This window comes from Xiphophorus maculatus, chromosome 4, assembly GCF_002775205.1.
Source record: "Xiphophorus maculatus strain JP 163 A chromosome 4, X_maculatus-5.0-male, whole genome shotgun sequence".
Taxonomy (NCBI): Eukaryota; Metazoa; Chordata; class Actinopteri; order Cyprinodontiformes; family Poeciliidae; genus Xiphophorus; species Xiphophorus maculatus.
The window spans coordinates 6,493,594-6,520,441 of NC_036446.1; the positions used below are offsets into that span (position 1 = coordinate 6,493,594).

The window sequence follows — 26,848 nt, forward strand, 5'->3', positions numbered from 1 at the left end:
GCTCCCTCCCTCTCTGCTCTCTCACTCAACATGTGTGCACATGTGACTGTCATTCACAGAAGCTTAGAGGCGAAATGAGGACATCTAGCGGCCAATAAAGCAACAGCACTGATAAAGAATAATTACTTTGTATAATCGCCCAAACATCTTTTACCTGTTTAGTCCTTGCATGGTCACAGGGGGACTGGTACCAAACTCCAGCAGTTAATAGTCAAACAGTAAACACATAACAAACAACCATGCACAGCTGAGGGCAATTAAGAGTGTGCAAACAGCCTAATTGCATGTTTCTGGAATCTGTGGGGAGTACCCAGAGAGAACACCTTGTAACATCCAAACAAAAAGGCTTTGGTTTGGATTTGAACCTTTGAGTTTTATGCAGCGAGGCAGCAGTGGTAGAAACTGCTCCATCATCCACCTCCCTGAAGACAATCCAGAATATTTTCACAAATGATTACAACACTGCAAAACATAAAATGCGATATAGGAAGGATATAGGAGCTTGTTTTAAATAAACAATTCTTTAATACTGATGAAAAAGTATTAGGTCAATTATTTCATGGGAAAAAATGTCTCATTATAACTGAAATTGTCTCCTAGTTGAACTAATACCTTTTTATCAATATTAAAGAATTATTGACTTAAAGTTGTATGCCTTGCTAAAAACTTATTGTATGTTAGCTTTGTCATATTTCAAGGGTACTAAGATATTTTCACTAGAAACAAGACCGAAAGTAATTGCTAAGATTTTGTGTTTTTGCAGGCTAATGTGTTGTGACATATAAGATATTTTAAAAGAAATAAACAAAACAAACTGTAAAAAAAAAAAAAATTTAGAAAAAGGATTTTAAGTGTATTGACTTCCTAGATCACTGACTTTTCAAATGCATCACTGAAAATAATCAAAATGTAAAAACTGTGAGAATTAGTTTGAATTCTGGTTTTTGTGTTTATTGCTTTTATTTTATATTCTGTTCTGTCATGTTCTATTCACTGGTTGGTTTCTGAAGGTCTGTTTTCTGACCCATGCATGGCAGCAAGTTGGGATTGATTGAGCTTTGTCAGGGCATTGCTGGAGAAATGGTTTCACAAACACCAACCTGGGCTTATGGAAGAGCAGGCAAGTCAATAGTTTTCACAACAGCAATGAAGCAGAACAAACCCATCTGCTAGTCTAAAATTAGAGTGGGCAACAGGTTTTATATCATTAGATTAGCTGTTGCAGTTCATTTTACTTATAGATGTACTAAAGACCCCTGTAATAAGTATAGACCTACAAATGGCATCTTGATGTACTATGTTACAAAGTCAGCTCTAATTCATATCTGTTTACACAGACTAAGTACAAATTAAAATGAAAACAAATAAATAAAATGAAATGCATGAAAAAACAATGGAACGTACACTACACATTTCATTCTAAAGGTGTCCTCCTGCCCTTGCATAGAAATGTATTTTAAGTATTGTTTTTATCTAGGTGAATACAGGATGTTTGTCCTCCAACAGATCATTTTTTTCTGCCAGAATGTGGAAATGGAGTTAAGCTTATTTCTCCTCCTCTTGCAGTCCTTTATCTAGTGTACATTTTAGAAGATTTGATTGTACCCTCACTATATCATCGAAGCAGTCCTGTTTTTCTAACACACACTGCACAATTCAAAGCCATCTATTATATACATTCTAATCACAATTCAGATTTTAAAAGACTAAATCTGTTTTCCTGATGTGCTACAAATGCTTTGTAAAAGTAGTTTTATTTCTTCTCTTGCTCTTGGTGAAGGCAGACGCTTTTTTTCTCTGCTCCCTCTTTGCCCTTGCCTGCCCTGCTTGCTTTGTTTTTGTCCTGTCTTTTTCTCTATTTTTGGAGCCTTTTTCTGCACATCCTCCAAATCTACAAATTATGGATCTGGTCAACCGGTCTCTCAATGCAATTGATAAAATTTTCTCGACGAGAAGACTGGGCACAGGAGAGCCCTCTTGTCCTGCGGGGACACACCCGGTGGGATTCACCCTGGATTTATTCATGATAACAGGATTTCTGCTGTTTGGAGCTTACGGATACCTGGCTTATCGACAAATTTGTGATGGACTTGGCCAAACTAGTGAACACTCAGACTGTTGGTATGGACAGAGATACAAGTTGGATGCGAGTCTTGCTGAGACTCGGAGACTTACTAAGTCCAGAGGATACTTACTTACAGTTATTTAGCATCCCAGAGCAGGGATTAGAACAAACTTAGAACCCAGAAAAACTACCTTAGCAACTACGTTTTAGACTCCTATTCTTCCAACCCAGAAAAGGAATTAGACCAGAGGATACTTACTCTAGCAAACCTGAATAGCAGTATCTAGTATTTAGAAACTGTGGAGTACTCAATTTTAACCCAGAAAAGGAATTAGATTAGTCACTCTTTAGCTTCAGAAACTTCAGAGTACTCACTATTTAGATGCAGAGACGAGAAGCCCACAGGACACTTTTGGATCAACATTATTAGATTACTTTTCAGACTCCTGTTCTCCCAATCCAGAAATGGAATTAGACCAGAGGATACTTAGCAACCCTGAACAGGAGCACCTAGTTTACATACTTTAGATCAACATTAGATTATTTTTCTTCTTTTGCTCTTTCCTTTGGTTTGTTCTTTTGTTTGTATTTCCATTTAATTCCTGTAAAGCACTCTGTATTGCCTTGTTGCTGAAAATGTGCTATTTAAATAAAATTACTTCTGTCTTTAAAATGTGAAATTATTTACCCTTTAAGATATTTTCTGAGCTAAAAATGATTTCACACAGCAGAGGTGTCTCATCAAACTCAAGATATGAGCAAGCTTTTTAAAATTAGTATTGTAAACAGCAAAATTAGACTAAAGAAATCTGTTTCTGTTAAGATTTTGCTTAACATTGTTATTGAATTCTGTTGTAGCCTTAGATGCTCATTTGGCAAACTGTTGATGCATTTTAACCATTGTAAATTGTTGTAACCCATTACCTGGTATCCCTCACTATTCTCTATGCATCAATGGTTACATACAGAACCCTATTTGCAAAGCATTCCTCTAGGATGTGAATGCAACAACACTGTCATTGCGCTTCTTTAGCCTGAGGGCTGACGAGCTAATGAATTGCTTTTGAACACAAGCACATTTGCTGAAAGGCAAGAAGGGTGAGTTGGACTTCAGTTTCTGAAATAGAATTGGCATTACTGCAAATAAAAATAACATTGAATAAGCCGTTACTGGAGGGGTGAACATTTTGACAATTATGTTATCATAAGACATAATCTAGCAATCGGTAAAACATGATGACCAATGGCACATTTAATGAACAAATTATGTTTCTCATGCAAATAATGTATCCAAAATAATGCATTTATGTAGCCAGTATTCTAGAGTTCAGATAGATTTGTCATATTATAAACTCAGATTTCAGAGGTGGCATTTTATAGTGTCTAAGGTCTAAGAAATGTTTATTTTATATGGTTGTTAAACTGCCTGTGCTTAGAACAACAGACAGATGTAACCTCTTAAGCAAGTTTGATAGAACAAAGGAGAATAATCCCTTTCAGCATGAAATAAATCCTTCATAAACCAAATCTGGCAGAATGATAAAGTAGAATTTATAGAGTTTTATAACTGATTGGGATAAGGGCATAACACTGCATAGCACTGCTATGTCTCTGCGGTTTTCAGAGACATAGTTCTCACTGTAATGATAATATATCTTTTCATTTTTGTACTGTAGAATGAGATCAGCTTGTAAAAGCTACAAAGCTCTGTAAAGACCAAACTTAGAAGAGCATTGCATCGTAAGCTGGGTAAGGTCACCCCTGATTGGATTGTTTCTTCCATCTGTTATTAAATTCCTCAAATTATGCCATAAGAAGTAAAATATAAGTTGGAAGGCATTTTGTCAAAATTGCTATAGAAAAATGCTAATCTTCAGAATATGAATACATCCAAAATGCATTGTATTTCATAAGAATATTTAGACATCAGACAAGCATCTACCCTTTTCTGTTTGATTTGTCTCCGGGGAACTTTAGCCGCCTCTAGGCATGTAGCAAAATAATGTTTCATGACAACAACCTATACTGTTGTTTGTGCTTCTAACATGTAAAATCCAAGGGAGACCTTTGCATAGTGTAATTAGTTGGATTAATTTCTGACTCAACAGTAGTACCAGACATATGATAATTTACAAATTCACTTGCTACTTGACTATGTTGCTTAATTGGATTTATTAACAAAATGTATTATTTAAGTGCAATTTGAATGTGGGAAATTATATATTTGTGACAAGTTATTCAATCAGATTTGGTAAATTTGTTAGAGCACCTTCTGTAATAGTTTCTGAAATAGAATTAGTATTCTATTTCAGCAGGGATGAAATAGAATACAGGGATGAAGGCAGGGTGGTATCACCCTGAGATTATGAGATAATCAATTACTAAAGGTTTTTTGTATACATTAGATATCAAAGTTGTGAACATGAAAACATGAAGTAATTAACATTTAATAGAAACAAAAATAAGGTATAATATTCAACATCCAGTCCATTATTTCTTCAGTTGAAACGTTTCTACTTTGAAGCCCTACTTCCCTGTCCACATGTCAAAATGTCCTCAGGCTGAATCCTGAACTCTGCACTGCCCTCTAGTGTCCCTTACTAGTAAAATACTGCAAGAGCATCTGACAGATGCTTTTTACTTCTACTTGAGTCATTTCTTGAATTCTTACTTTTCAGTTTTACGTGAGTAAAAATTTCTGGAACTAGTGCAACTTTTACTTGAGTGCAATCTTTTAGTACACCTCTGATAAATAGAATGTAATGGCCATATTATCAGTCCAGGGGGAGACTGCTGACTTGATAGATGTCCAAAAGACAACACTGATAATCAAAGTTACATAGAGTGAAAAAGTGTACCCAGTACCATCCATTCATTCATTAGGATTACCCATTTGACCGCAGGGTTGCGCGGTGTAGATGCTGTCCAGCGGTCATTGGGAGAGAGGCGCACACTCTAGGTAGGTCGTTATTGTTAATTCAAATGTAGTGGAAAAATTAAAGTAAGGTCACACCTGCTAGTTGTATTGCAATATGTTGATTCTAAGTTCCAGTATATTCCCACCAAGTTAAACTATTTTGGTTACATGTACAAGGTTGGACGTTGTTTTTCAAAGCTGCATGGGAACCAGTCTGTTTCCCATGCTTAGGATCCCTTATCCCTTTGTATAAAACTCATGTGTTGTCTCTGCCTGGCAGAGCTTTTCATCCAGACCTGCTTCGTTACTGATTGTCCTACAAGCTCTCTGTATTGTGCACAATATATGAATAAACCTGACTGAGTGATTTCACCTGAACAGTGCTTGGAAATAGTATTTTTTCCATGACAAAAGTATATTTAATTAATTTGTAAAAATATTACTTTTATTACTTGCTAAATTTTCTACTTGCTACTTTGTTGATTTCTAAATTAATCTAAAATTCCAGAGTTGAATAATAAATTTTAATATGGGGAGCTAGGTGCTAAATGGGTAAATAATGTCATTGAAAATTTATTTATTTCCAGTATTTCGATTCAACAAATTCATTTTAATATATTCACACAGAATACTTGTCTCTGTTAGTGCTAATTATTGTCACTTGCAGGACGGCTTATTTTCTGAAAAAACGAATTTTGGGTTTATAATCAAAATGAACAATTATAAACATTTGATTTTGATTCTATTCTCACCGTTACTATACACCCAATTTTATAATTTCAACTTTAATTTTTTTAGCGCAGTGGGGAAATCATTATTAGGATCTATTTGTAATCCTTCATTTCCCCACTGTTCTTACTCAGCTAGCTGGGTTCTTTCTGCGCGCTCCCGATGACTACTTCCTGTTGTGCGGCGCGCTCCCGCCTCCCTGACATTCCGAACATCTCTCACGTGCTTTCTGTATATAAAAGGGGTCCCAGTCTGCGCTCATCATGTCTAGCGGTTCACCAGACAAACGCAGAAAGATGGAGTCGGCTCTCAACCAGCTGAAGAAGCTCACCGTGGTGGTGGCGGACACGGGAGACTTTAACGGTAAATATTTGAATCCACTGCGAGTTCCTGTTAGCTCATTAGCATGCTAACTGGGTTAACAGGAGGAATCCAGGTTTTAATGTAACTGACCGCCAGGTCGATATCAGCAGTGGGTGTGTTTCTAATAAATCTGGCTTCATCTGTGCTTAATCGTGTATAGTAATGTTAGTCTAAAGCTAACGGTTAAATGTTTTTTTGAGTCTTTTTACAAATTTTTAGCACTTTCTAACTCTGACAGCTTCATAATCCCATTATTTCTTCTTAACGTTATCCCACCATCTTAGTTAGCACTAGCCGCTAACTATGCTAGCTGTTGTTGCGTATTTGCATTGTGCATAAAAAGCAGTGCTTTTCAACGTTAAAACTGAGTCTTTTATGTTGCTTTTAGTCACTTACACAAACTATATGACATTAAAATTGACCTCAAACATTTAGCTCTATGATGGCAGAAATATACTAACAACGCCAAACTACTCTGTACTCATCGACATGCAACAGGAGGTTGTATATATTTCTTCTTTTTCATCCTTTGTGCCGGTTATCTCTCATACCACAACAGGCAAGGTTGTTTTACTCAATAGGTCAGAATGAGGAACGGTTTGCTGTAATACTGTGTTGCAAACCACTTAGTTCCTTCTGCACAGCCTGCAGACTCAGGATGACATGACAGAACTGGTATGTGGAGTCTAGAAAGCAGATTGCTACTGAAATCACAGAGCAGTAGTGGACTTCATACTTAAATTCTTTTGCTGTTCACGATTTTTTTTTAAATTCAGCTTTTGACTAACTTTAGTTGATTTCAGTTTTAATAAAAATATGAAACATTAATTAGAAATTGTGTGTGAGATGGCAACATTTTCAGTTCACCTCCTACTGATAGAAATTATCTGTAGGAGATATTAAAAAGCATCTACATGACATTTGATTGGGCTTATTAATAATATGCTCATATCTCAAATCCGTTGATTTGTGTGACTTAAAAATAATAAACAGAATAAAAGGATATTACTGTTATTGGGTAAATTAAATAGCTTTTCACATTAGGCATGACATTAACAGAAATTTAAATGGACATATGGACAGTTATGTTCTTGGTAGGTTTACTTTATCAACATCTCCAAACTGTAAACCACAATAGGAAATTGAAAATATTTTTAAGGGGTTGCCGTAGATATTAGTGTATCACTGAATGGAGTAAAATCAGCAGCTACGTATTTGGTGATTGTAACATGATGAAAATAAAGTTCCACATACCCTTTAATAGAAATTCCTAAATGTGATAACTTTCTTTTTAAATATAACTTAAAGTAATTGTTTGGGTTTTTTTGCACAAAGTTTTTTAATTTCTAGAAAAGTTTAATGATAGGCAATGAAAAAGGTGACACGTTTATAATTGACCTTCTGAATACAAATCACTGTTTCATTGCTGTTCTGCTACAAATATCAAAGTTTGGGAAATTCACACGATATGGAATTTGACCATTTGCTTTCCTGTGATCAAACACTGCTTCGTTGCAGTTAAAAATTCTTATACACATCAGTAAGGTCTCAAGATGCAGTTTTCTCTGAATTGCATTGGCTACTGCTGAAAGGAGTGTCACTGATAAAACAATGGCCAGTAGCAGTTTTTCAGGATTTCCAGTGGTTGTTTGGTTTGTGTAATCTAGGTTTTGTGCAGATGTTGTAAGAGGTCTGTATTTGGCTGTTGCAAGCTCAGACATGTTTACATTAACAGCATTTCTGTTAAATATCGAGTACCACTAAACACTTATCAATGTGTGGGGGGAAAAAAGCGATGTCTGAAGGTAAACTGAAGGGGCTGAGAAACCACATGAAATCCAATTACTCGATGTAAGAACAACTATTGTTTAGATTTTTTTTTTCTTTCCCTCAGATAAAATTTGACATTTGCTGCATAATTTGAGCCAAGAGACTTCTTTCTGAATAATAATTAGTAGATGGATTTGCCATAATGTTGACACAGCTTGTCCAAAAGCACTAACATGTTGAAAGATTCCCACTGTCCTCCCCCCATGTGTTGAAAGAGGTAACAACATACCAGCTACTGAACAGAGGCTTGCTTTGTTCTGAAGCTGAAGAGCTTGAAACATAATTTGGACTTCAGTGGAAAACCTAGTTTCCTGCACATTTTAGGATAAACTATACTATTTTCTAGTGGTGCTGACATGTAATGTTACATTATCTCATTAAAGTTTTCTTTATTGGAGTCATTTGTGTTTGCCAATTTTGCTCCTTTTTTCTGTTTTTGTAAACAAACAAAACACAGAACTACTGAGAAGAGAGTGAAGAGAAACACATACACTAGATGGCAGCACTTCTTACTGACTTCAGCCTTTATGCTTCAGTTGTCAGGCTTGAACGTTCTCTCATCTTGCATGCATTTTTAATTTTTAATAAAGCAGAAGTTTAATCTGGTGTTTTGAAACATGCAATTTTAAAGATACAAAAAATATGTCCTCACTCTTCTATGTTTTCATGTTTTGCCTCTGTTAAAGTCTAATTCAGGTTTCATGAGACTGATCTGTGTTTTCTGTCTTTGCAGCCATTGATGAGTATAAACCTCAGGATGCAACAACTAACCCATCTCTGATCCTGGCTGCTGCTAAGATGCCAGCCTACCAGCACCTTGTGGATCAAGCCATTAAATATGGTATTGCCAATGGAGGGTAAGAATTTGTTCTCTCATGTAAGAAAAGCCAAATGTAATGATTAAGTGTCTCTTTAGTCTTTCATACATAGTTGTCTTAGCGTTAACTAATTGTTCCATCCACTGTAACTCTGACATAAATTAAAGTTTCTCTGTTTTGCAGAACTGAAGAGGAGCAGGTAGCAAACACCATGGACAAGCTGTTTGTGAGTTTCGGATTGGAGATCCTGAAAAAGGTTCCAGGCAGAGTCTCTACGGAGGTGGATGCCAGGTGGGTGCAAACACCAACTTTTGTAGTGTAGAGTGGGAGAAGCAGGGCTGCTCGATTAAAGGAAAATAAGGATTATTTTGTTGTGCATGAAGACACAAATATTTGCTAAATGCTGATGTTACCAGGTGTGCGGCTCATTTAAGCTCTTTTTTTTTAATTTCATACCATTGCAGTTTTAGTCATTTCATGTTTGACATTTTTCTGGTCTGAAGTTTCATACAATGTGTGTCAGTTCACACCACATCTTTACAAGAGCTGACTGTTCAAAACAGGACTGCATAACACATGTGGGTTCAGGCATCAAAATGGACAAAAGCTTGCATCAGTCTGAAAACATTGCAAAATAAAAACATGAAATTTACAAAATTCATAATTTTATTTTAACCATTTTATTTTTTCAAGATTGTAAAATAAATTGAACAGTGCCACAAAGTAGATGAAATACTGGCACCATTACATATGTCAAATATTTTTAATTGACCACATTTTATTTTTTATTCTTTTATTTTTAAATTGCCACTTTTGGATTGTGACTTTTTTATTTTAATTTTTAATCATATAAACCTGTTAGAATATACTTGGAACAAAATTGTTTCATGCAGTGAAATCGAAGATGCTCAGCAGTCATATGCAAGCTAATATGACAAAATGTGGTTTTGATAAATAAGAACTGGGAAATTCAAACTTGTGACACAAGGCATAGGATGAAACATGCATATTACATGTTTGTAAATCATATAATGTACATACAAATCATCGTGTTTGGCCTTTTTCTGCTTTTGTACAGATTGTCTTTTGATAAAGGAGAGATGGTGGAAAAAGCTTTGAAGCTCATTGCTCTTTATGAAGGGGCAGGCATCAGCAAGGAGCGCGTTCTCATCAAGCTGTCCTCCACATGGGAGGGGATCCAGGCTGGGAAGTGAGTATGCAGGGTTTTAAGTCTGTCCATCTGCTCTTAATTATGCTTTAATGTACAGTAAGTCTGTACAACATTTATATATATATATATGTATATATATAAAATTTTAAATCAGACTTGAAATTATATTTATGCCAATCAGTCTTTGAAGGGTAATTGCATTCAAAGGGGGAACTCGGCTCCTTGATTAAAGCCTACAGTCTAAAATCTGGTTTTCACTTTAAGTCAGTTCTGTGTGTGCAGCTTGAGGATTATGGACCTTGATGCACCTTATCAGTGCAAGATTCATTTGAGCTGGGCAGTTCATCAAACACTTCCTACATAATTATTAGCCCCCGTTCCTTAATCAGTAATTGTGATGATTAAAGGGTTCCTTGTAAAATTCATTTGACCACAGCAATCTTTTCTTCGCTTAAACATACCAATTACTCCAACAGTAAAATTATTGCCTCTTAAACTGTCACAATGAAGACCCAAAATTAACTGTGCAAGAAGATTCGTAGTTTGAAAAATGTTGACCTGAAGATTTTGGAAGGAGGCCAGGATATTTTTGTTGTCTTTATTTTTGCTTAACTACAAATGTTGAAATTATTTCCATTAATTATTTGATAATTTAACAATTGACATGAAAAGTTGTGGGTTTAATCTAGTCCAAATTATTGATTACTGAAATGAATCTGTAAATAATAAACTATTATAATTGACCTTGCTGCCCTGATTCAGTGAGGTCAGGCAGAAAGATGTTTGTTGAATTTTATTTTAAATCTTGACTCTACACTAGTCTCAGGGTGTAAGAACTAAAATATTGAGGCTGCTGTGCAAAAGTACTTACCTTTTTCCACTTTTTTCCAGTTACAAACACAAACTTGAACCCACTTAAAGTTTTAAAGTGTGAATAAATACATGGTCTTTGATAATTGGCAATTAGCAATAATGTTTCACTGCTTTATCTCTAATTGCTTTTTATACCTAGAGGGTAAAATCTTTCCCCAAAGCTCAAACTGTTGGCTTTGACAGATGGTATCTGAGAACTGCAGTTTCAAATATTTCCAGTTTCCTAATGACATAAAGTCTGGACTTTGACTGGGCCATTCTAACATGCATAATTGAACCATTGGCTGTATGTTGCTCTGTATTTAGACAGCTTCCATATCAACGATGTAAAGAATATGATCCCCACAGCATGTTGCTGCCCCTCAGTGTATCACAGATGCTGTGTTCATAGTGAGTCAAGATTAGTTTTCCTCAACACAGTGTTCAGAATTTAAATTTTTCTGCCACATTTTCTGTTTTTTCTCCATATCCTTTGGTAAACTTCAGATGGACCTCTCATGGCTTCTTTTCTGCACATCCACTCTTTCATAAGGTCAAGATTTCATAAGATTTGTAGAATGAATGACTAAACGTTGTCCTAGTGACAGATTTTCCCACCTGCTCTGTGGATCTTTGCCATGGGGCTTTTGACTGATTCCCTTATTGCTTTTCTTGACTAGCCTGTAAGTTTAGGTGGACCACAATATCAGGTAGGTTTGTAGTTGTGCAGTTTCAGATGTCTAAAACATCAGATAATATTTTATAACCTATTTAGTTTCCCACAACTACATCCAGAATCTGCCTGGTGTATCTCTTGACCAAATTATGCTGTTTGTTCACAACTGTTTTAACAAATCTATGAAACTTTCACAAAATAATAGATTAAATACTCTGCTTTACCTAACTGGCAAATAGACATTTACCAATTAGGTTGCTACAGAAGGCAAATGGCTTTCCTGGAATTTATTTTGTGGATTAGATAAGTTGAATACAAATGCATGTCGCACTTCTCACATTTGATTTAAAAAAAGGAAAATGTTAAAAACTTTGTCACATTATAACAACAAACTTCTACAATTTTGTGCACATACAATGATGGCAATGACTTAAAGTGAGATTTTGTATGGCACCGTATACAAGTTTGGTTTTGACGTAATGAAACTAACGAACTCTAGAAAGAGATGCATTATTCAACATTTTTATGCAAATTTGTGTCTGACAAATGCGACATGTCTTTGCTTCAGAACGGGGAAGAATGCATCACTTCTGTCCTGTTAGATGTTGAGAAAAATGCAAGGAATTCTAGTTTTTATTCCTTTAAATTAGTCCCTCTTTGTTTCTGGTGTCAAAGATGGACACAGGTTCTTGACCTTTCGGGCCTGGACTAAAGAAGGAAAATTCCTTCCTAATTGAACTTGTTTAGATGGAGGTCATTCTCACGACGCATTCACAAACCACAGCAAACATCTTAAAATTTATGGCACCAGCTTGCGTGCAAGTAAACCTGCATAATGTCTGGGGAACTGTGCCTCTGTGCTGTGACATTAATGTACTGTTGGAATATTTACAGATGAAACTGTGATTATTTTTTTTTTAAATTGGTTGCATATCGGTGAATCTGCAATGGGCAGAGAATGCACAACCACTGTTTGATTCCGGAAACTGAATCCGTCATAGTTAGAACCTGATTTCTCGATGTTTTTTTTTTTTGTTGTTTACTTTTTAGGGAGCTTGAGGAGAAGCATGGCGTCCACTGCAACATGACACTGCTGTTCTCCTTTGCTCAGGCCGTTGCCTGTGCGGAAGCAAAGGTGACTCTCATCTCACCCTTCGTTGGACGCATTCTCGACTGGCATAAGGAGAACACAGACCGCAAAAGTTTCGAGCCACATGAAGACCCAGGTAATGATGGCTGCTCTGAATCATATTTACACTTATAGTTTCAGCCTTAAGCACTGTAGCTAAAATCAATAGATAACTCATTAAACTGAAGGAGGGGGCACTATTTTTATGGCAGTTTTATGCTAACTATAAATGTCAATAACAAAGTAGCTCTTGATTAGTTGCCAGTGCTCTTTGTAATTGCATACATTTAACCTTAAACATGTTTTTGTTTTGTCTTGTTCATTTTAGGTGTGATTAGTGTGACCAAGATTTACAACTACTACAAGAAGTTTGGCTACAGCACTGTGGTGATGGGGGCCTCGTTCAGAAACACGGGGGAAGTGAAGGCGCTGGCTGGTTGTGACCTGCTCACCATCTCCCCTGGACTGCTGGCAGAACTCAGCCAGGATCACAGCGCTGTCACTGCAATGCTCACTGTGGAGAAATGTAAGACTTTTCTAAAGAATTTTGGTTAATGTCATAGTCTAATTTTGTTCAGTATATATTCAAATTAAAATCAATTTGTTGTTTTTTTTATTCAAAGGTGAACAAAGTTAAACCTAACCTAAGGCATGTGTAGATGTTAAGACTATAAAATCCTGAAATGCCTTAATTGTCTTTACTGTACATTTATAGAAAGTGTTTATACTCCATCCAACAAACAGCTTGAAAATTGATAAATTGAACAAAACCTGTTGCCAAATAAATTAATTTTTCTTAAAGTATTGGATACACAGATACAGTTTTGACTAAAATGGATCCCTATACATAATTTGATCTTTAGGTCAAATGAGGCTTTATTTAAATCAACTAGAGGACACCTATGAGGTGCTAGCTTGTGAACCTGTTAATCTTGGTTGTTTCTGCATTCACATTATTGATCTGTTTTGGGGTTTTTTGGTTTTTTTGCAGCTAAGACATGTGATCTGGAAAAGATCCACCTGGATGAGAAAGCTTTCCGCTGGCAGCACAACGAGGACCGCATGGCTGTGGAGAAACTGTCTGACGGCATCCGTAAGTTTGCTGCTGACGCCATCAAGCTGGAGGCTATGATCAAAGTAAGAATAACTTCTTTTTTTATGTAAAGTCATGCACAAATGATTCCTAAGGGGTTATAATAAAATTGTTTTTGCAGGAGAAAATGCTCAGTGTGAAAAACGGCCAGTAATGGAATGATCTGGAGTGTCCAGCTGCAGTCGATGAGGTACAGGGTCCAGAGAGGAACCCCTCTTTGTCCAGATGCCCAGGAGAAGTTCCAAGTGCCGGAGGAGCCTCCTCTACTCTCTGCTCAAACTCCAGGGACCAATCTCCTTAAATGCCTCTCCTCTCTGAGGGTGGGACTGTTTTCTGACCAAATATAAATAATTACTTCAATGGGCGTTGGATGTAATAAAATGGCTTAATATTCATCTGAAATTTGCCCTGAAAGGTGATTTTTAATTTAAGAAACATCTTAGACTTGGATCATTTCATTACTTGAAGAGACAGTAGAAACTTTTCAACAGTGTAAGAAGAAAATGTTTTTTATCAACTCGGATATTTGCTCTAAACAATGTATGAAAGGTAATTGTATCGTTATTTCTGCAAATAATAATAAAGTTCACTCTTGATGAACATTTTCGTTTCCGTCTTGATCTTGTGGCTTTTGTTGTGACATTGTGCGTTCAGCACCGCTGGGTTGAAGTATCTTAATGCAGACTGTGACGCTAAAAATATGCAGAGCATTTTGAACAGAGTGCAGGATCCAGCTCTTGTTCGCTAACCCCTCCTCTTGACATGCAACTATTGTACAGCCTCGTCACCAAGCCCTGGTCCAGCCTGTTTAACTCCATTCTCTGCCCAAATTTTAGCTACGCAACACCTTCCTTTTCGAGACATCACGGAAAAGTACCTTCATTAAACACAAGCTGAACTTGAAGAAAACAGGCCTGTAGCTGAAGGTAAATGGATCAGTTTTAATGTTTAAGTTTATTGTAATTTGAAAATTCATGATTATATTTGATGGTAATGAAACTGGCTGAGCTGTTTTGATAAGACTTTGTATCTTTGTACAATAAAATGTTAATGACACTAAGACTCGGGTAGCTATTAGTGGAAAAGACAAGTGTTTCTTCTGATTCTGGGTCTGACTCAAAATCAAAGATGTACGATTGTAGAACCTGGCATCTGTTTGCAACCATTTTCACATGTATGAATGAATGCTTTAAACATGTTTTGTTTTATTACATTCACAACATTTAACAACTTGTTTAAAATAAATTATATATCCCTTTTTAAAATGTTTTCTGACCATGTCCTACATTATTCATAAAAACCATGTAAGCTTTGATGTGGCACACATCACACACTCTGGATTGCACATCAGTCATCTTAGTGAGAGCAGTGATCATTCCTTTCAGCCTTTGTCATTGCTCTCAGCCTAATCAGAACAGCTCCCATTATTGCTTTCATTTTCTTGAAGATCCAGTAACAGCCTAATTCACTCCGTCTTCTCACAGACATTAAACAGCAGTTTGCTTTAGATGGACTCTTTATCCTGGGTAGGCTTACACTGCCTTCATGTTTTTGTAATACCCGAGTTGTAAGACAATTATCCATCGTTTGTTCTTGAAAAGTAAACAGTTTGTTGTCGTCCATCAGACTCCATGTCTTACTGAGGAGTTGAGATGCTGCACAGACTCAAACTGGGTGTCCTGCTGCAGTGGCTGATTCTCCTCCTGTCGAGTCCGGCCTACAAAGCCTCGTCCCTGGGCCTCACAGTGCATGTTGTGCCTCTCGAGGTGAATGGAGGGAAAACGGTAGGCAAAATATTCCTCTCTTCTAAAAGGAGTTTTATAGGCACTGTCTTTCAGCAGGACCGACCTCTAAGACTGAGCACTGATATTAATGATTTATGTCCATCTGCTAAAGTTCATGTTTTATGCCAAAACATGTCATTTATGCTGTACTTTTGTTTTTATATAAGCTGCATTTTAATTTGCTCTCCAGAAAGGAAAGTATTCCAGTAAAAATAATGTATTTCTCAATTTAAGACTATTAAGAAAATTAATCTGAAAGAACTATGCATTATAATTTATAATTTTGTCCCCTTTCCTCTTGCAGGTCCGGGCTCATTTTAGCGTCATTACTCCCTCTCCTTGTCCTGATTTGTTAGCAGTCTGTGCAGCAGGAGAGGACTGTCAGGCCCACCGCACCATCCGACCTTTCAACTACACCAAACCCAGCCCCGCGTGGTGTGTCCGCCAGTGGCAGAAAACCGTACCTAGCAATTATAATACCTATCTCAAATTAGGGTATGAAATTTTTATTTTTCGCTCCCAAAATGTTTTTTATGTTCTTCAAAATGTATAATACTGAAAATACACCCAGACTTTGAAATTGTTAGTTTTTTTTAGAAATTGTTAGTTTTTTAGTGCTTTTTAAAGCACTTGGAATGCATACATTTCTTCAATACGTAATGACTGAAATGTACTTCTGAACAGTCAAAATCTGAAATACACTCAGTTTCATTTCTTCTGGACATCTTTTATCTGACTACTTCTTCCTCTGTTTTCATTAATTCCAGATGGGTTTTTATTTAACTGTTCAAGTAATGTCAAGTAAAAAAAAATTAAATTACTTTTTCTAAAGCTCTTTTATTATTTCCTTTAGATTCCAGACAGAGTTTTACGTCTCGATAAATGCAGACCCAAAGATTCGGGCAAATAATGGAAAACTCAACAGGCCTCCTTTTGTGGCTCTCCCTCCTCCACTGAGGTAACACACTCATCTGCTACTAACACCTTCTTCACAGTGACCAAAATTTACTGTAAACTACATTAAATTAAGCTCTATGGCTCAACAATTTAGGGAAACAGAAAAAGGCCACACGTCAAAGGTTTATTACAGCCTTAAAGTTCTCAGTTATTCATCTACATTTTAATGCTGCCACTAAAGTTGAAAACACCTGTTTCTAATCTTGAAGTTGTTTACTTCATCACTGTCATTGGACCTCAGCAGCTAAATCTCAAGTTAAAAGCAAAGTTAGGCCAAAATGTTACCAAATGGCTTTGTTATATTTTTTAAAGTCTGAATCTATATCCAAATTTATCTTTCTGCTGCCTGTACATTCTCAACAATTGATCTGCTTAGAGACTGAATTATTACTTGTTGCTGACACTGATTTTATTACGACTGTGCTGTTGGATCAGGGCCAGTGTGAACTGTCCTGTTGACTTCCATATCTCAACAAAGGATCTGGATGGGGACAAAGTCCGGTGTCGCTTTGCTCGTGCCGACACTGGAGAGTGCCGGGACTGTTTTCCTCACAATTTCCTGGAACTGGATGAGGTGAATATTCTGGGTTTCATAAACTGAAAAATGTTTTATCATATTTTCAAGTAGGATATGGTCTTCACCAGTTCTAAAATTGTTCAACACTAGATCATCATCAATGTGAAAACTACTAAAGAGACACAATTAGCCGTTTCTAGGTGTGGAGCCTACATCCGTGTTTTCAAACAATACCAGGACAGAATGACATCAACATTGACCTTAGAGAAGCTAAAGATGGTTACCGTACTCATAATGTGGAAGGGCAATTTTAAAAAATATGAAGTCCTACATGCTACAGTGACAAAAAGCATCTTAAAGAAGAAAACATTTATAACAGTTGCTGACTGTCCCTTCTACTAACTCTTAACTTATCAAGTGGGCATATGTTTCCAAGCTAAATATTGGAATTGTGGAAGCTGTTGTGTGTTTTGGACACTTAGGATTTAAATAACCATGTTTTCCCCATTTTTCTAGTAAGTTGCAGCTCTTTGGTTACATATCCTGTTACTAAATGTTCATCTTCGCCTTCCAACCAATCAGATTATCGACCGCATAGCTCCAAATGACTGTTTTCACAGGCTAAATTGAGAAGTCCTCACCACATTTTGTCTATGTGTTCATTTCTTCATCTCACTGCTTAGCTGAGTTGTGTAAAAGGTTCTAGGAAGAAACACGTTAAGAAATCATGAAGCACCAGCTACCTGCCAAAGCAAATTTTTGTCATGTGACAAATATCTGTGCAGTAAAATAAGGTTCTGATTGCACATTTAGTTTTTTGAGTTGATACCTAAACATCTTTGATCTATGAGATTTTGAAGAATCCAATATTTGTGGATTTTTATGTTGTAAACTTCTAACCTGACTTTTTATGGAAAGTTTGTCTTGTTCATCAATACTCTGTCATACTCTACAAACTGCTTGGTGAAACTTCTTTTTCACAGGCGAGCTGCACTTTGACATTCACTGGAAACGCAGCTGCAGGACAATACTTTATCTACTTGATGGCAGAGGACCTGATTCCCTCGCCTCCATCGAGACAGTTTTTAAACAATTCTCCCCTCAGCTCTGTTCCTGTGCACCTCTCTCTCACTGGTGAGTCTGTTCCTCATATGCAGCTATATATAAAAAAAACAAAGTACAGCCTCGTTCAGCTCCAGTTACACTTCAGGTAAAAACATCTGATTCTCAGTATTGAGCAATCCTCTGATTACCAACTATGAATTATAGAATACTACGTCATAAAAATATTCTGAATAGTTAGGAAAATGCTCTTATATTTCTTCCTGTATGGACAAAAAAAATGCTATTTTAAAGCCACTGATTATGTCTTTCCACCCTGGCATGGTGTTAGAGTAGTGTACTGAATGTTCCAGAATGGCACGAAAAAAAATCTTTGTCTTTAATAGGCATGGAGGTTCACCTTAAGCTTTTTAATTTCCTCTGAAGCCGGAAGGGTGGGGTTACTTTTCATTCTGCTTTTTCATTTCTGCTTAGCCTTCTTGAGGTAATGATGACAGAATTTTGTTTTGTGCTTCTGAGGATGTATTTTCATATCTACAGTACATGTTCAGTAGAAATGTATTAGTAGTTAATTTTGTCCTGATGCCTGACTAGAAGGTGACTGGCATGGTTCAGTTTCTTTTTTGATATATTAGTACCAATTATCCCTGAATCAACTTAGAACTGACAAAGGTTACATTCTTTACTCTGTGTTTAACACCAATCATATCTTGAGTTTTGCTTCAAATGAATATTTATTATGATTAAACAAATTAACTTGGCGTAAAAAAATATAATAAGCGTAATACTTTTGTTCCAGCACATTTTTGCAGCAGTCATCTCTGTGCTTCACAATGAAGAACATTTTTGAGAATAATAATGTACATTAAATATATTGATCAGTGATTTTCTTCTCTGTTCTACTGCTGTGTCTCATCTTTCTTTCTTTGCTTCTTCAATCAGAACCTTGATCTCAGCAATCAATGGATGGTTTCCTTGACTCTTTATACATTCAGATGCATTTCCTCTTATGTCCACCTTTTGTGGTCACCTGTGATACTAAATGAGGAAAAAAAACAAATATTTTCAAACATAACTATAATGCAAAGATTATTCTTTTACTCCAGGAATAACAACAAATCTATTTCAGTATATCTTTAAATAAACAACAAATAATTTATTTTGTGAATGCCTGATGTTAATCTTATCACATATCAAAGATATGCAACTTTTTTTTCATTGAATTATTTTGCAGGAACAATGAAGCATTACTTCAAAAATCTGTAAGGGTATCACCAACTATATCTTTGTCTGTATCAGTTTTTTAGATAAAAAGTTGGTTAAAAGCATCAGATAATGAATGTGATCAAATTTAAAAAGGAGGAATATTACCAGGATTGTTAGATGTTTCTTTTTTAAGTAGATTACTGTTTGTCTTAATTTCATCCTGAAATTGCAATATTTGAGGTTTTTAAATACATCTTTGCTGTCCCTCAGTGGAGAAGTCGGCTTCAGGCTGCAGTTATAACCCCCTGGTCCTTGATGGGACCCCAGAGAGAGACTCTGTACAGTTTGTCCTGCCGTTTCAGGAGGTGAAATTCAATGCTAACTACAAGTCTGACCTGGAGAGGTGCGTCATCAAAAAGCCTTTAATGTTTCCTTCCTGTAAAAGTGTTTAGGGTGTGGTGTTATTTACTTAAGACATAACAGGAGCTTACCCAACAGGAGGAAAAGATACTTTTTGTTTTATTGTCACTGATGCAGCTTGTTGGGGTTTTTTTTATGTAGAAATTGTAGCATTATTTAACCTGAAAATTCCTACTGTTTAAGTATTTAAAACTGATCCAATCTTTTTTTAAACGATTGTTTGTATAAGATCTCAACTATACAGCAGAAAATGAACTGCCCTCCTTCATACATGCTGTATCTGTAGCTTTTTAAATAAAGTATTTCCTTATTTCGTTTAGAACTAAAAAACTCCCCATATTTTACCTTTAGAGGTCTCACATTATGATTCTCTGAAACCTGTTGAGTCAAAAGCCCCGACATGGCTTTCTTTGTTGTGTTGCATATTTGGGGCTCAGTCGTCACAGAAATAATACTCATGAACTTACTGTGCATCAACTGAATTACATATGTTGATATAGACATTGAGTTTATCTTTAAATGACAACCACCAGTTATACTGTTGAGCTTTTTATTTTAATATTTCGAATATAAAACTTTTTTATGTCTGCATTGGGTGAATAACACTTAACTGATTAACTCATGTGGTTGTTGCCACTTTAAAGCTTATAATAAAAAGGTTGCTGTTCTGTTAGAGTTTTGCCAGAAGCCCAGGGAACGTTGTTTTTGCTCTCTTGCAGTGTTTTGGAGATAGCGGTGGTCGGCCCCCCTGACCTGTACAGAGTTGGCTTTGCATCCATCAGCAACCTGGCGAAACTAACTATGGCCTGGATCCGCTCTGAAAACAACCTGACCCAGCTTTTGCCTGTCTGCTTTGTTGCAAACACCAACAGGTTTGTTATTAACATGTGAAATCCTCAATTATTAACAATTTGAACACTGTTTGATACTGTAAATTTTGCTATCCATTTACAGGTTTGTTAAGTTGATAGCAATTATTTTATTTTCTACAAAGTAAAAAAAAAAAAAGCTGTAAAGGTTTAGTATTTATTTGTAATATTTTTTTTCTTGATGTCATCTCCTTCATGCTAAATTCCCTTTGCCCTTTTCACACAGATATTTATATATATTTATATTTTCTAAGAAATATTTCTTATGCACAATTGTTATAGAACTCTTATTACTCTAGTGGTACATTTGGCCAAATATAGACCAAAATATTTGCAGACTGTAAAATGATCTGCTCTGTTCTTCTTGTCTTTCCAGTTTTCAGTCACACCTGCGATGCACGTGGCTGTACCAAAGTAAGACTCATATAAGAATAATGATGGTTATCAGGTTTAGTAAGCCTCTCCAGCATGGTTTCAATTGTACAGTCTACTAAAATATGTTCGCTTGTTTGTTTGTTTCAGGGGAAATGAGGACTTTGCCTGATGGAACTGGTTAAGTAACTGTAACATTTTGTTAAATTCCAGTGTTGTGTGTGTGAGATGAATGTTAATTGTGTCTGTGACAATGTTAAACGAATGAACAATCTGCTGGTGGTATTTCCTTGAAGAGCTGAGGTGTAATCAGACAGAAATGTCTCTGCTGCTCCCTGTCACCTCCCTCACCAACGTCGACCTGGATGAATTACAGCTCAACAGCCCCACCTGTCCTGTCACCCACAACAGCACACACTTGACTGCACACATACCATTAGGTGGCTGCGGGACAAAGGCTGTGGTAAAATGTCTTTTTTCTTGTTGTATATTTTCAAAACCTTTTCAAATAACAAACATCAAGGCACATCTTTGCTTTAAATCTACAAATTTGCAGAGTTTGCTTATAGGGTCTTAGACTGGCCGAAGTTGGCATACAGACAGCCTGAAACACTAAAAACAATATATACAATTTACATATAAGTATATTTTTAATTCATAGGGTTTTAAAAACTGTGATATGTAAATTTTACAAAAATATTTTTTACAATTCAGGTTTCCTGAAGTTAGATTAGTGAGGGTTTTGAAATTGGTTCAAAGAAAGGTAATGAGCACTCAAAATCTTTTTATTGAACAACCAGAAACTATATAAAAAGGTAATTTTTCTATTTATTTAGATTTGATTGATTATGCATGTTAGCTAAAAGAAAGAAAAGAAATACTTGGCTTAAAGATTTGTTTTCAGACCTAATATACATTTGGGTTTGTAGTGTAAAGTTCAAATGTGGAAAATTCAAGAGATACATGACAAAATGTGCATGTGTTTGTGGATTAAAAGACAGCAGACTATTTATAATATATAAAAAGTAAAATATTTGGAAACAGATATATGCAATACCAGCAGAAAGGTTTTTTAAAATAATTTAAAATTGTGCATATTATAGGGCAGAAACTGGCATGAGTATTAACATTTACTGAGTTCCTTGGTAGGAGTGATGGTTATAGATTTTAAATGAAAACTTCTGCAGAATCTGATATTTTTATTTTTTAGTCTGTGAGAAAGAAACAATGTCTCTGATTTAATGAATATTTAGCTTTTAACAGTCTAAGTACATATTTTTTTACTTACCCAAATCTAGTCATAGAGAAAAAATTTTGTCACGTCACTTCAGATACCAAAATTTTCAACGCCAATAAAATGTTATCCTATATTGTTTGTTTTCAGCACTCTGGCACAGAATTGGTTTATACCAACACCTTGAAAAGCGTGCATCACACCATGATCAGCCGCCAGCCCTCGCTCATCCTCCCTCTGGCCTGCCGGATCCCAGGAGCACAGGCCAAATTGTCGCAGTATGCCGTCAGCATGCCAACAGAGAGGGAAACGTTTGGCGAGTTTACGATCCGGTTAGATTTTTACCTGCCAGGACAAGGGCCTCTGGCACGACTCACATCCACTCCCAGGTTTCGCTCCAATTTCTTATTATCTTCAAGATTTCGTCGGGAGACAGGTTCAGAAAGCCGCACCTCCATTAGCAGCACTCAAACTACTCCCCAACCTGACGAAATTGTCAAGCAGTTGGACCTGCATGTGATGTCTAACTGCAGTATTGATCGAGCTGAGATGATAGTGACAGGCTGTGTGGAATCTGAGACGGAGGACTTTACAGTCAGCCATCCTATCCTGGAAAAAGGGTAATATGCTTTATTATTCAGTTTGTACAGAGTCCTTTATTGTTCTTCTTCTTCTTCTTCTTCTTCTTCTTCTTCTTCTTCTTCTTCTTCTTCTTCTTCTTCTTCTTCTTCTTCTTCTTCTTCTTCTTCTTATTATTATTATTATTATTATTATTATTATTATTATTATTATTATCCCAATTATTTACATCCCACTGAAATTTGACAGATATTCAATGCTATATCCTAAGTTGAAGGAAACATTAAAACACATCCTTTGGTTTCAATTTTTGTATCAGGTGCATGACGTCAAACAACACACTGGAGATTATTACAGACCAAAAAACTTTCAAGATTTACCGTCTGAATATAAAGACACTGGCAATCTCTGGAACAAAGGTCTGGAATCCCATTCAACATTTACGTCACATCTTATGCTTTTTTCTGCCCATTTCGAGTCTTTAAGTTTTTTTTAAATTTTATCTACAGTTAGATGATGTAAATTAAATACTGTTGGTCCATCACTTTGGATTAAACTGGAACATTTCTGTGGCTTTAGAGTCCAGTTAATTACTCTACAAACTTCAATAAATTTTATTTGAAGTTTTATGTCATAGACATAAACGAAGCAGTTGATAATTGTGAAATAAGTGGAAAAAGGACAAATGGTTTTCTTTTTTTTTTACAAACAGAAAGTGATAATGTACTCTCTTTACTCTGATTTCTCAAAATTAAACCCAGTGCAGCCAAGTTGTTTCAGATGTATCTAATAATTAAAGAATAAAAGTTTCACTAAGACCAAGAAAAACATAAGAAATACTGTAGTTACCATCTGACAACAGAAAGAGTAAAAGAAAACAGCAAACGCTGAACTGTCCACTGAAGTACTTAATCAGAGTAGCAGAAACCCAGAGCTCTGTTAACTAGACAGAAATATTAGCCCCCCTGATGAAATCATAGAAAACTCTTTATTTCCATAAAAATTACCATGAAACAAGCTCGTCTCACTTGTAATCTTTTAAAAAGAACAAACGCAAAATCTCCACAAGGTTTGATCAGTATATTTTATTAATGTGCAGAACTTTAATGAGAAAAATGAACAAACGAGTAAAAGAAAGAAGCTATAAGAAGATGGCCACAGCAAAAATCTGGAAAAAACTGAGTTCTAGAACTTTTTTTTCTTTGCAAAGGTTTACATTTCTAGACATGTAAAGCTGGCATATTTGATTTGATAAAGTATTGACTCAGAGGGACTAAATATAAATGCATACTTTTGTTATATTTATTGGTAAAAATCCATATATCCTTTTCTTTACACTGCATATTTCGGCTGTGCTTGGTGTTGATCTACCACATGAAATCCTAGCCAAATATATTAATACATATAGTTTTCTTGTCTACATTTACTATGTTATGTTCTAAAAGAAACATTTTCTCTATTTGATCTTACTGTTAACTGCAGCTTTTTGTACTTCCAGATGTATATTGAATGCAAAATCAACCTGTGCATTGCCACCATGCCCTCTGATACATGCCCTGATCTGTGTAGCAACTCAAGCAGTTCAAGCAGTTCTAACTCGCTGGTTCACAGCTTGTTCAGTAGCACATACTCTGTCCGCTCTGGGCCTGTGAGTCTCTTGGTCGCTGATTATCTGAACAAAAATACCACTACAACCAATCTTCCTCCAAGTAATGCTCCCCCAACTACTGGGCTAAACCCCTCCCAACCAGCTACTACGCCAGGAAGTACTCCGCCAGCTTCTCAAATTCCCAGTGTAACCAGTACAAATACAAATACTACTGCATCTCAAGGTAAGAGATAAGCTTCAATGCTTCAGTTGATTAATACTAGACAATTTATGCAATATTTGTCATATTAGTATCTCACACTTACAAATTACTACAAAAAATTTTAAGCTGTTGTATTTTTCTAACATTGCTGTGCCAGTTTATTTATACCAAAATATATTCATACCCCTGGCAGACCCTGTTTTAAATTAATCTTTTTATTTTACCAACATTTCTTCTGATTGGAAGTAAAATTATATTTCTTGATTGATCCAGCCAGAGTTCCAACTTAAATTAGATAGAGAATCTGTGGCGGGAGCTAAAGATTAAGGTGATGACCTTCTAAACTGGAAGCGCATTGTCAAATTACCAAAACAAACATTTCAAACAGTTGTCAGACTTAATAAAAGCTGCAGTAAATTTGTTTTTTATTGTTATTTAAAGGAATAAACAATTTATGCTCATTTCATCAGTTCCATCAGTTTTCCTGTATTGTGTTTTAACAGGAAATTCTATATTCTGTCAATGTTTTTAAGATAATAGTATGCTGATTTAGTGACAGACTCCATGTGGCTGCCAAAACTTAGATCACAGTCCAAAACTACACCAAAGATCCTTGGGTTGTGGTCTTTAGCCCCACTCAGTCTCGTTGAGCACTGACCTTGTTCAAGACAAAATATGAACATTTTTGTCATATCTACAATAATTTGGAGGGAAAAAACCATATATGCAATTACTGTTTGAGAGATGCCTGTCTTATTTCCTATCAGAAACAATATTTTCAAGCGACTGAGTCAGAATAAGTTCAAAGCAAAATCAACCAGTGGTATGGATAGTATTGCATTTAGATTTATAACACAAATCTAACGCTGTATCCAACTCTTGTCATTTTTCCATGTGTAGCTCCAGAAGTGGCCACATCCAGGATAACTGGTGTGATCCTAATGACTATCGCCATGTGTCTCCAAATGACCATCCTTCAGTAAAAAAGCTGCTGGACAAAGACCTGTCAGACAACGAAGCACAGCATGTTTTTGTTACGAAACTTTGGAGGATAAAAAAAAACTGCTCCAGATTAACCTGACAATAGAGGCATAGCTACACTATTTAGTTATTCATCTTTCCCTATCTCTATCTTTAAAGTGAAATGTAAAATGCTTTTTTGTTATTTCACTTACTTCACAAAATTTATTAAACTTATCTGATAGAAAAACATTGTTCATCAGATAAATTTCAATACAACACTGGCAATGTTAAGAAAGCCAAATAATTACCTAAAGCCAAATGAACTATGTTTTCAGTTGAGCAGATAAAAACATTTTGTTCTTCGTCTCTCCTGTGATTTTTTTTCCCCAACATATTTTACAAATGTGATCATTATGTTTTAGAGACTATTTGTTTTCCAGTTTTTGTCTTACACATTATACTGAAAATGTGCATACATGCTCACTTTCCTTGAAAAAAAATATTTTCCTTATATTATAAATCATTTACATGGTATTGCTATATGTTGTTGATGACAAATACTTCTACAAACATTGAAATACATTGTTGACTTTTGTTACAAAGCTGTTTTTGGCATGAATGAAAAGTAAAATGCTACAATGAATGCAAAATTGAATGCACTGATATTTAGGCAAATGCTTTTTTTATTAAACGCAACTTAAAATGAATAAATCATAACTTTAGCATATTTTGTAATGCATTATTGTCATATTATTTTATACATTGTTGTGAGAAAGTGTCCTTTTACAGGCTTATTTTGTTTTGTCACACTTTTTGTCACAAAGGTTTAGATTATTGACCTTAATAAAGGCAAGTAAACTCTGCAGTGCACTAGATGTTTTTCTGGGTACTTTGTGGACAAAGATAACCTTACTAAATGAAAAAAGCAGTTTGCAATAATTATTGTTGATCTTATCATTGTGTCATATTGCAATTGAATTTAAGTCTTGACTTTTGGTAGGCCATTCTAATTCAAGTTTTACTGAAGTTTAAGGCCATGTTCACTATTCATCAATAAAAAAATAGACTGGACATAAACGTAATCAGTGTGAGAGTTCCAAGGCCAGAATCCCTGCTGACAAAAAAGGTCTCTCACTTTTATCAAAAAAGCAAAAAACCTCTTAGTGATCCCACATACCTTTGAGAAAATAAAGGTCTGTATTATCTCATTAGTCTATTAAACAAAAATATTATTTTTTGGAACATGTGCACGCTGTTACACCTGGTCTAATAAAACATGCAGCATTTCTGAAAGGGAATTACCATCACAAAAATCTCATGGAGCGTTTCCAGCAACTAGCCCTTCTGCATTAACCATCAATGCACTTTTGGGGTATAAAGTTGGCCACTATTTGGAAGATTCACTACTGCTCAATATTTTGTCCATTCGTG

General features: G+C 35.7%; 2 protein-coding genes across 3 annotated transcripts; both read left to right on the forward strand.

Annotated features, from left to right (window-relative positions):
* The first annotated feature begins 5,883 nt into the window (after nucleotides 1-5,883).
* On the forward strand, nucleotides 5,884-14,245 carry taldo1 (transaldolase 1). Its single transcript, XM_005805538.3, has 8 exons — nucleotides 5,884-6,074; nucleotides 8,638-8,761; nucleotides 8,906-9,013; nucleotides 9,801-9,932; nucleotides 12,472-12,647; nucleotides 12,879-13,076; nucleotides 13,542-13,687; nucleotides 13,765-14,245. Exons 1-8 carry the CDS (start codon nucleotides 5,975-5,977, stop codon nucleotides 13,795-13,797), a joined length of 1,017 nt encoding a protein of 338 aa, XP_005805595.1. The 5' UTR covers nucleotides 5,884-5,974; the 3' UTR covers nucleotides 13,798-14,245.
* A 205-nt stretch (nucleotides 14,246-14,450) lies between these two features.
* On the forward strand, nucleotides 14,451-26,280 carry LOC111608417. Of its 2 annotated transcripts, none has more exons than XM_023332437.1 (15): nucleotides 14,451-14,569; nucleotides 15,270-15,427; nucleotides 15,732-15,922; nucleotides 16,281-16,385; nucleotides 16,820-16,958; nucleotides 17,885-18,035; nucleotides 19,440-19,572; nucleotides 20,309-20,461; nucleotides 20,835-20,872; nucleotides 20,981-21,010; nucleotides 21,127-21,293; nucleotides 22,215-22,684; nucleotides 22,963-23,062; nucleotides 24,142-24,475; nucleotides 25,355-26,280. In XM_023332437.1, exons 2-15 carry the CDS (start codon nucleotides 15,296-15,298, stop codon nucleotides 25,435-25,437), a joined length of 2,226 nt encoding a protein of 741 aa, XP_023188205.1. In that variant the 5' UTR covers nucleotides 14,451-14,569; nucleotides 15,270-15,295; the 3' UTR covers nucleotides 25,438-26,280. The 2 variants fall into 2 exon arrangements, with proteins under 2 accessions (XP_023188205.1, XP_023188208.1); XM_023332440.1 differs by lacking the exon at nucleotides 14,451-14,569 and adding an exon at nucleotides 15,122-15,169.
* Nucleotides 26,281-26,848: the final 568 nt, after the last annotated feature.

Excerpts from the sequence above, each read along its gene's own strand:
- taldo1 (XM_005805538.3), top strand. The coding sequence starts at position 5,975 with ATGTCTAGCGGTTCACCAGACAAACGCAGAAAGATGGAGTCGGCTCTC. Across the intron at positions 8,762-8,905 it reads TATGGTATTGCCAATGGAGG|AACTGAAGAGGAGCAGGTAG; the intron begins GTAAGAATTTGT and ends TCTGTTTTGCAG. Across the intron at positions 12,648-12,878 it reads CGAGCCACATGAAGACCCAG|GTGTGATTAGTGTGACCAAG; the intron begins GTAATGATGGCT and ends TGTTCATTTTAG.
- LOC111608417 (XM_023332437.1), top strand. The coding sequence starts at position 15,296 with ATGCTGCACAGACTCAAACTGGGTGTCCTGCTGCAGTGGCTGATTCTC. Across the intron at positions 23,063-24,141 it reads TGGCAATCTCTGGAACAAAG|ATGTATATTGAATGCAAAAT; the intron begins GTCTGGAATCCC and ends TTGTACTTCCAG. Across the intron at positions 24,476-25,354 it reads AAATACTACTGCATCTCAAG|CTCCAGAAGTGGCCACATCC; the intron begins GTAAGAGATAAG and ends TTCCATGTGTAG.